Raw genomic sequence first — 9,875 nt, 5'->3', positions numbered from 1 at the left:
AAAAAAAAAAAAAATACTGCATTAACAATAATTTAGTGGAAATTCTGAAGCTCTCTATTCTGGGAGCCGTCTCTGATAGTTTTTGACCATCTAGAATGTTTATTATATAAAACACAGGAAGCAGTCGATGGACGCGTTTTCTTTTGCCTGAGCTGTTGTGAGACTGTTCGATTTTTTTTAAAAAAAATTTCTGCTCCCCCCTATTCCCTGCTGCAATATCCTCTCTCTCTTTCTCTACTATCACCATATAGCATACTAATAGGCTCAAACCGTGTGGTTTTAATTGTAAAATACAAAAAGGTTCTCTCTATATATCTTTGTGGCATGAATATTCAAATCATATCCAAACCCCTCGAAATAAAATGACACCCAAGCCAAACCCCTAACCCTCTAATTGTTGTAAGTGAGGTCTTATTTGTGGATCTTCTATGCAAAGAAACCTTTGTACTTATGAAAGGAGATTCTCTATGGTGTTTGCAACCCCTTGAAACGAAGTATACCTGAAATCAAATGATAAAACAATTGCCATCCCTATAAAAATTTAGTCGAATATGTATGTGGAGTTTCAGAGGTAGCACGATGTTGGGATTTATTATGTGGAATATTTTCGTAAGTTCCCTTGATTATATTTTGTTGCTGCCATTTTTTAGATCCATGGTTGAAAAACATTAATTCTCGGTAGACTACCACTTTTGAAGGTCTCTTTAATTCGTTTAATGTGTTAGTAGGCTAATATGTCAATTAAAAATACATAACAATTGACTAGTTAGTTAAGATAGATTCCACAAATATATAGAACAGGAACTATACATCAAAGCATCAAATAGTTAGAAATTTGTTTTTTAAATTAAGTACATAAAGGGTTCTACTTGATAGATAGAAATCTAGCTTAGATAGATTGTAATCTAAGTAAGGTAATTTCTTCTTACAATGTCCCGAAGGTCTTTCCTTTGGTTGCAACTATTCCCATATAAAAAGTTATGTTTCTTAAATTAGCAACTACTAATAAGTAATAAGCCGTCTCACTCAAACCATTCGGGGTGACTATTTACTTAATTATTTTTTTGGGCCATATGTTGAATGCCTATTTATGGCAAAGTATGCCAAAGACGGTGGCGGTGGGGGGTCTTCTTTCTTTGTTTGTTTGAGCAACTGTAGCTCTCCCGTTTTCTCGTTTGAGATTTGACGGGCTCTAAGCATATTCCCCGCCGTCTCCGCCAAACTTAGACACAGGCAATAGACGGACGAGAAAAAATTAGAAAATTTTAATAAGGAAAAAAATAAAAAAAGGAGAGAGAGAGAGAGAGAGAGAGGGGGTCCCTTAGTTTCTTTCTTTTCCTGAGCACTGGTCGTCGGAAAAACACCAAATTAGTAAGTTTTCCTTCTTTTTTTTTTTTTTTCTTTTTCTTCCGCGGCCATCTGCCAAGAGAGGGAGGTTGGGGGGGAGGAGGGGGCAGGTGGAATGTAAGGAGGGGAAGGGATTTTGAGAGCGGGCCGGGTCGGACTGTCGATGGGAAACTGCCTGCCCCCCTCCTCCTGCTCTAAGGACAAGGACCAACTGCCACCCCCTGCTGCCAGCCCATCTGGTAACTTTTCATTGCACTTTCTCCTCTTTTCGATTAGTGGTTCTGACATCTTATTATGAGAAAACAAGATTGAGTTCTTTCTATAGGAATGTCGGTGCTGATTGAATGCGAATGTTTTGCCGGGAAGACTTCAATAACGTTCCGCGTGATTTGGCACATCTGTAATTTACTGTCCTAGGCTTTAATTGCTGTGGCTTTTGTGTTTGTCTTTTGCAAGGATCTGCAGGCAAAAAGAGTAGCAAATTGCTCCATTTTGTAAATCATTGAATAATAAACTACAAATCATGCGACTGTTGCATGTAGTTTCGCAATACTTGGCTAAACCTTTTAACAGCTATCCGGCTTTGAACCGTAGGACTGTAAGCCGCAAATATGCTATGTCTCAGGGCCTTTTCAAGCTCTCCCTACTTTTTTTTTTTGGGTCCTTTTAGTGTCTAATGCGCGCAATCCTGCGTACAAAACATTCTACTATAACAGACAAGTTGGTTCACATTAGTTGATAATACAAAACATGTTGATTCACATTGCTAGTAATGCAAGCATATGGGCCTTTCACTCATGACAGTGCTTATTACCATATATGTCGTCATATTATAAGATATATGTTGTCATTTAAGAAGAAGCTTAGTTGATAGAATATATGATATTAGTATGTTTTCCATTTAGTGTTCTTGTTTCGCGACAGATAACTAATTGAGCTCATAGATTAGCTCAATTGGAGAAGAAAACAAAATCATAGTTTTGAATGCAAATTAGGTCTTATAACTTATGAAGTCTAACTTTTCAGTGTCTTTAGTACTTTATCTTTAATATTATTGTAATCTTATTCAGCAGGAAAAAATTTTAAAAAATCGTCCTCCCCTATCAAGCTTAGTAGAGTTGCATCGGCGATCAGTAGTGTAGTTGGTGTGCCAGTGGTCCCGAAGGATGTGGAGGACTTTCGATTAATGGCAGGGTATGGGCATGTCAACATATTCACGTACAACGAGTTAGCATTGGCCACAAAGAACTTCAGGCCCGACCTAATTGTTGGAGAGGGAGGATTTGGCTTTGTTTATAGAGGTGTGATAGATGAGAATGTGAGGCCGGGTTTCCAGGCCACTGAAGTCGCGGTCAAGGAACTGAATCCGGATGGTTATCAGGGAGACAAGGAATGGCTGGTAAGAATCAATGCTTGTTTTGGTCTTATGATTCATTTTGATAAAGAATCTTACCATTCATTCAATCTCCACTGTGTTTGCTATCCCATATGCAAGAAAGCACATCTGTTTTACTGCAAGAACCAAAAACTCCTCAAGTGCCGATTTGGCCCCACTTCCTTTTGTTTCAACTGCAGCCACCACCGTCAAAGCATTTTCAAAACACAATACTTCAAGTGCTCTTGCTGCTAGGGGGGAGGATGAACTAAGATTCTGAACCCCCAATTATAGAAGCTCCTACTTGGAGCTTCTGATTTCCTGTAGAGAGAACATCCTAAAGGAATTTAGTATAGTGCTCCTTCAATTAGCACTACTAAGATAACACTTCATTGAACAATATTGCATCTTACAATAGGGCCAAACAGGGCATAAATAGATTAGAAGTGATACTTCCAATAAATGAGCTGAGTTATTGCATTTGCCTTTAGGCAAAAACTATTGTTGCTTCCATTATTGTTAGTTTCTTTCGAGAAATTTTTTCTGGATTCGGAACCTATATTATTGGGCTTTTTTTGCAAATAGCCCCCTTACAAATTTTTTTTTTTAAAATTGGCCCTGTCAAAAATTTATTTGCAAAAATGGCCCTGGCCCCGCCACGCAAGTGCCACGTCAGCGCCACGCGGGCGGGGCTGGGCCAGATGGTTAAGTTGAACACGGTGAACCATTCACCGTGTTCAATATAAAGCTTTTGTATTGGACACGGTGAATGATTCACCGTGTCCAATACAAAATAGCTAAGATCGAAATATTTGTATTGGACACGGTGAACCATTCACCGTGTCCAATACAAATAATTGGATACGGTGAATGATTCACCGTGTCTAATACAAATACCTCCAACTTAGCCATTGTTGGGGTATTTGTATTGGACACGGTGAACCATTCACCGTGCCCAATAAAAAAAATCTTGTATTGAACACGGTGAATGGTTCACCGTGTCCAATACAAATACCCCAACAATGGCTAAGTTGGAGGTATTTGTATTAGACACGGTGAATCATTCACCGTATCCAATTATTTGTATTGGACACGGTGAATGGTTCACCGTGTTCAACTTAAACATCTGGGCCCGCCCTGCCTGCGTGGCGCTGATGTGGCGCTGGCGTGGCAGGGGCAGGGCCATTTTTGCAAATAATTTTTAGACGGGGCTATTTTTGCAAATAAAATTTGTCAGGGGGCTATTTGCAAAAAAAGCCCTATTTTATTTTGTTGGGAATCCGGTACTCGCCCCGGTACCGGATCTTGTGAATCCGCAACCCGCCCCGATACCGACTGCTGTGAATCCGGTATCGATTGTTGGGATTCCACAACGGAAGCGTCAAATCGGGTTTTAACCATAAACCCGTCTCCTCAGCAAAAGCTGATACAATCATAAAAGAGCGAAATACCAAAACAGAAAATATGCGGGTAAAATAAGATTCATTAAATAAGAGAAGATTACACCTGACTCCTCTTCTGCACAGAGTAGCTACAATACGAGCTCTCTTTCTTGAATCTTTTTCTACCCTTCTTTCGTCTTCTATAATCCCATAAAGAAGACAATCATCCGCGCGCACCCGTACACTAGGTGCACTAAATAACTCTCTTTTTCTCTCTCTGGTACGGCACCCAAGAGGCCTTTTCTTCTCTTGACCGTACTCACATCAAAAGCAAACCCACAAAGAGTTATTTATAAGGCTCCACTAAAACGTACCCCAATCCTAATATATTTAGGATTTCTACTCTAATTAATATCTAAATCTATCTTAATTAATCTCTAATAGATTTAAATATTAATCCTAATCTAGTTAGATTTTATCCTCTAATTAATATTTAAATCTTAATTTATCTCCAGTAGATTTAAATATTAATTCTTATCTAACTAGGATTCAACTACAAATCTAACCAAATCCTAACAGTCTCCACTTTGGTTGGATTTGTAGTCTTCAACCGCTACGTCGAGCTCACCATGCAAGCTCCACCTTGAGCTTGTCTCCTCCGCTCGATGTTGTCGCATCCGTCGCTCCGTCTCGAGCAACTGCACATCCGCGAACTTTTGGAACCCAAACCGTCTTCGCTCCCGTTCTGGCTGTACTCCCGTTCAGAACGTATAAGTTCCCACACTTGTTCGCCTCGCATACGACCCGATCTCGTTTTCGGACCCTCATAGCTCCACCTGAAGCTGAAATATCGCAACCCTTCGAGTCCAATGCGCCTAACGAGATCAAATTCCGCTTCAATTCAGGAACGTGCCGTACACCTGTCAGCGTTCTCACGACCCCATCGTGCATTCGAATTTTCACCATGCCGACTCCCAATACTTTACTCGCTATCCCGTTCCCCATCAACGCCTTTCCACCTTTGGTCACCTTATAGGTGGCAAAAGACTCCTTCTCCGGGCATACGTGAAAAGAACACGCCAAATCGAGCACCCACGCATCATCCGAAATTTTCGCACCTCCGGTCGCCGCATACAGCACATCAGAATCGATCATCTCCGACTCTGCTGTCTGCGCCGTCGCTGATACCGTCTCGTCCTGGTTCACGACAGTTTTCTCCTTTTGTCGCTTTAACTCCTTCAGATCATCCTGAAGTTTTCGACAGTTGAGCTTGATATGCCCCTTCCTGTGACAGCAAAAGCATTCTACCTCAGATAGCAGTTTCTTCTAACGATATCCGGTCGCCGATATTCTCGCCTCCTTTTTCGCAGTCACCACCAGTCCTACATCCTTACTTTGCGTGCCGGACTCCTGAGTCATCTTTCTCATCTCGTTCGAGAGAAGCGCCGCCGTGACCGCCTCCATGCTTATAGACTCCTTGCCATAAAGCAACGTGGTCACCAGATGCTCATATGTCGTCGGTAGCGAAAATAGTAGGATCAACGCCTTGTCTTCGTCATCCAGATTGACTCCGATGTTGGTCAACTGGGCCACCACCTTGTTGAACTCGTTCAGATGCTCATGTAGGCTCGCCGGTTCCTGCATCCGCAGCGTAAACAGTCGCTGCTTCAGATACAATCTGTTCGTCAAGGATTTGGTCATGTACAGATCTTCCAATTTCTTCCACAATTTCGCCGATGTCGTCTCGCCGACTACATTGTAAAGAACCTCATCTGCTAATGATAGATGAAGCGTACTCAGCGTCTTCCGCTCCATCTTCGTCCATGCCACATCCGTGACGTCCGCCGGCTTTGCCTCCTTTCTGTTCAACGTCTCGTCTAACTCTTGCTGTACGAGGATTGCCCGTACTTTAATTTGCCATAATCTGAAATTGTTCTTGCCGTCGAACTTCTCGATTTCGAATTTCATGGCCATCTCTGTCGATCTCTCCCGTAGATCGGTAACCTTCGGCTCTGATACCACTTGTTGGGAATCCGGTACTCGCCCCGGTACCGGATCTCGTGAATCCGCAACCCGCCCCGATACCGACTGCTGTGAATCCGGTATCGATTGTTGGGATTCCGCAACGGAAGCGTCAAATCGGGTTTTAACCATAAACCCGTCTCCTCAGCAAAAGCTGATACAATCATAAAAGAGAGAAATACCAAAACAGAAAATATGCGGGTAAAATAAGATTCATTAAATAAGAGAAGATTACACCTGACTCCTCTTCTGCACAGANGTTCAACGTCTCGTCTAACTCTTGCTGTACGAGGATTGCCCGTACTTTAATTTGCCATAATCCGAAATTGTTCTTGCCGTCGAACTTCTCGATTTCGAATTTCGTGGCCATTTCCGTTGATCTCTCCCGTAGATCGGTAACCTTTGGCTCTGATGCCACTTGTTGGGAATCCAGTACTCGCCCCGGTACCGGATCTCATGAATCCGCAACCCGCCCCGATACCGACTGCTATGAATTCGGTATCGATTGTTGGGATTCCGCAACGGAAGCGTCAAATCGGGTTTTAACCATAAACCCGTCTCCTCAGCATACAATCATAAAAGAGAGAAATACCAAAACAGAAAATATTCGGGTAAAATAAGATTCATTAAATAAGAGAAGATTACACCTGACTCCTCTTCTGCACAGAGTAGCTACAATCCAAGCTCTCTTTCTTGAATCTTTTTCTACCCTTCTCTTGTCTTCTATAATCCCATAAAGAAGACAATCATCCGCGTGCACCCGTGCACTAGGTGCACTAAATAACTCTCTCTCTCTTTTTCTCTCTCTGGTACGGCACCCAAGAGGCCTTTTCTTCTCTTGACCGTACTCACATCAAAAGCAAACCCACAAAGAGTTATTTATGAGGCTCCACTAAAACGTACCCCAATCCTAATATATTTAGGATTTCTACTCCAATTAATATCTAAATCTATCTTAATTAATCTCTAATAGATTTAAATATTAATCCTAATCTAGTTAGATTTTATCCTCTAATTAATATTTAAATCTTAATTTATCTCCAATAGATTTAAATATTAATTTTTATCTAACTAGGATTCAACTACAAATCTAACCAAATCCTAACATATTTTAGTTTAACTATGTTCACTAAAGTGGTTTTTACACTTGATCTTCTCTGATATGCTCCTTTACTACTAAGCAGAGGTCCAAATAATATTTGAAGTCGGAATGATACAAGTGTCAGAGGAGATTGCAGAATAGAGGTGCTTTTAGTTAAGCATTAACTAAATATATTATTCACCAAAATTCTGGAAAGTATGAATTACTCCTCTAAAATCAACTTTCTTTCAGTGAGTAGTGAAGATGTTTTAGGTGATACATAGTTTGCACACTTTTTTGTGGCAGAAAGAAAAAGGATTTTTGATGATCCTCAAGCAATTTGGTTTTGCATTTTCTGCAGGCAGAAGTTAGCTATCTTGGGCAGTTCAGCCATCCAAATCTGGTCAAGCTAATTGGCTACTGCTGTGAGAATGAACACAGGTTGCTGGTTTATGAGTACATGGCTTCAGGGAGCCTTGAACAGCATCTTTTTCGACGTATGAAAACTGTACTTGTCTTTTGAATTCATTTTTTATATAGTAAGATCTTCTTTGAGCATTCACACCTATTAAATTGCTTCTTTTGAGTAAGTAGTAATTTCAAAAGAAAATTACTTAAGGATGGAGAGTTAAAGCCTATTTGGCTATCCTGTTAGGCATCCGGCAAAGTGTTGTTCGAGTAGTGCAATTTGAAGAAGCTTTATAATAATATCCCTCCAACAGCTTCTCTCAGCACTTGAATTAGAAGCTAGAAGTTGGAGCTTCTTGGGGCTCATAATCATGTCTCAGCAATCTTTGTCAGCAGAATGTAGCCTTCTCTATATGCCAAATTCCCCACCAACGGTGAGATGCGGCTAAAGGCAGAAGTAGAAATGGGGGAAACAACTGAAACGAGCTTACGTAAAACGACTCCTTGACATGGATTAACTTGTATGCTCAAAAAGTTGTCTTATTATTAAAGTTTGACATTCACACAGCTGCTTTGTACTGCTGCAGGGATATGCACGACTATGCCCTGGCCAACTAGGATGAATATCGCACTGAGCGCTGCCAGAGGTCTTGCCTTTCTTCATGGAGCTGAAAGGCCCCTCATCTATCGTGATTTCAAGACCTCAAATATCTTGCTTGATGCGGTTCGTATCTATGCCATGCAGCTGTACTACATTTTTTTTCTAGTTTTGATCTCAAACCAAGGAATTACTCCCCCTTCACCTTCTAATTCCTTTTTCCTCATTTATCATCCCAAAAAAGAAACTATGGACACGTCATGAGTCATGTTTTTGTTCACTCAAGTCATGTTATATCAATGTTCTTCTGCTCCTTGAAATTAATAATCTAAAGTTTCTCTCATCATAATGTTACAATGCAGGAGTATAATGCAAAACTTTCGGACTTCGGCCTTGCAAAGGAGGGGCCTGTGGGAGAAAAAACACATGTTTCAACAAGAGTCATGGGGACCTATGGCTATGCGGCTCCTGAGTATGTCATGACTGGTAATTCACTAACTAACTAAACTAGGTGTATCATGATTTTTAGCTTTTACTCAGAAGATATACAGAGTGGGTTTATTCACGCCATATGGGTATGTAGTTAATTTGCTATGTTTTGCTTTTATTAGGGCACCTAACCTCTCGAAGCGACGTTTACGGTTTTGGAGTTGTGCTTCTAGAGTTGTTGATTGGCAAAAGGGTGATGGATAAGAACAGGTCCGGTCGCGAGCACAACCTTGTTGAGTGGGCCCGTCCTCTCTTGGTCCGCAACACTAAGTTGCTGAAGATCATTGACCAGAGAATGGATGGTCAGTACACAAGCGAGCATGTGGAGAAGGTGGCGAAATTGGCTTACGACTGTTTGAGCAATAACCCTAAAGGAAGGCCCACCATGAACCAGGTAGTGCAGATTCTCGAGAGCCTTACCGAAGACAAAGAGGAAATGCACCGTGAGAATGCTGGCGCGGTTGTGACCTTGTATGATTTTCATAAGGAAACAGCTGATCAATCAAAAATGCGTAGATAGAAACAAAAATCAGAGAACATAATAGAGACATGATATTCAGAATAACAGGAGAAGCTCGAAATCAGACCAAATAACAGAAGAAAACATTCAAGGATTAAGGATGATACAATTTGATTTTAAAAAGCCTGCAGCAGTACCGGAAGTCATCCTCATCCTCATCCTTGGTAGTTGGTAGTGGGGTGATCGATCGTTAGCCTGCTTTCTCATGTTGAAATGCGGATACCGTACCCAGCTGTGTGAAATTATCTAATGCTCTTTGGACAATTTAAGACGCGCACCTCTTTTTTTATGCAAAGAAATTGATTAACTACCGTTTATTTTGTGATTCCAATGTACAAGCATTGTAAGTGTAAGAAAATCATGTATACGTAGCGGAAGAAAATAACACAATTAAAAATTTTAAAACCAAAGATCATCTCGTGCTTCGCTTTATATCATTAATAATTGATCTAATTGATCTAATCAAATGAGATCTAGTTTTTCACCTTGCGCAAGTCAAGATCACCGGAAGTCGATAATCGTTGGTAAAAATTGTTCGTCCTCGCTTAGCGGCGCACGTGCCCGGCCTCTACTTGCGTCCACACGAAATTACGCCCTTGATCGAATTAGACGACCGTTTCAATCCGTGATCCAATCACGAATTAACTCTTGCG

At 41.0% G+C, this 9,875-nt stretch overlaps 1 protein-coding gene across 2 annotated transcripts; it reads left to right on the top strand.

Moving 5' to 3' along the window:
* Positions 1,412-9,627, top strand: LOC109717764 (probable serine/threonine-protein kinase PBL17). Of its 2 annotated transcripts, none has more exons than XM_020243662.1 (6): positions 1,412-1,586; positions 2,421-2,746; positions 7,569-7,704; positions 8,203-8,339; positions 8,576-8,699; positions 8,825-9,627. In XM_020243662.1, exons 1-6 carry the CDS (start codon positions 1,511-1,513, stop codon positions 9,220-9,222), a joined length of 1,197 nt encoding a protein of 398 aa, XP_020099251.1. In that variant the 5' UTR covers positions 1,412-1,510; the 3' UTR covers positions 9,223-9,627. The 2 variants fall into 2 exon arrangements, with proteins under 2 accessions (XP_020099251.1, XP_020099250.1); XM_020243661.1 differs by having other exon boundaries at positions 2,418-2,746.

The sequence above is a fragment of the Ananas comosus genome, linkage group 11, assembly GCF_001540865.1.
Source record: "Ananas comosus cultivar F153 linkage group 11, ASM154086v1, whole genome shotgun sequence".
In the NCBI taxonomy this organism is placed as follows: Eukaryota; Viridiplantae; Streptophyta; class Magnoliopsida; order Poales; family Bromeliaceae; genus Ananas; species Ananas comosus.
The sequence above is the reverse complement of the archived record's forward strand: the minus strand, read 5'-3'. Positions and strand labels throughout refer to the sequence as shown.

Bases quoted from the DNA above. Each gene is read 5' to 3' on its own strand.
- LOC109717764 (XM_020243661.1), top strand. From the start codon at position 1,511: ATGGGAAACTGCCTGCCCCCCTCCTCCTGCTCTAAGGACAAGGACCAA. The intron at 1,587-2,417 runs GTAACTTTTCAT...AATCTTATTCAG, and splicing joins CCCTGCTGCCAGCCCATCTG to CAGGAAAAAATTTTAAAAAA. The intron at 8,700-8,824 runs GTAATTCACTAA...TGCTTTTATTAG, and splicing joins TCCTGAGTATGTCATGACTG to GGCACCTAACCTCTCGAAGC.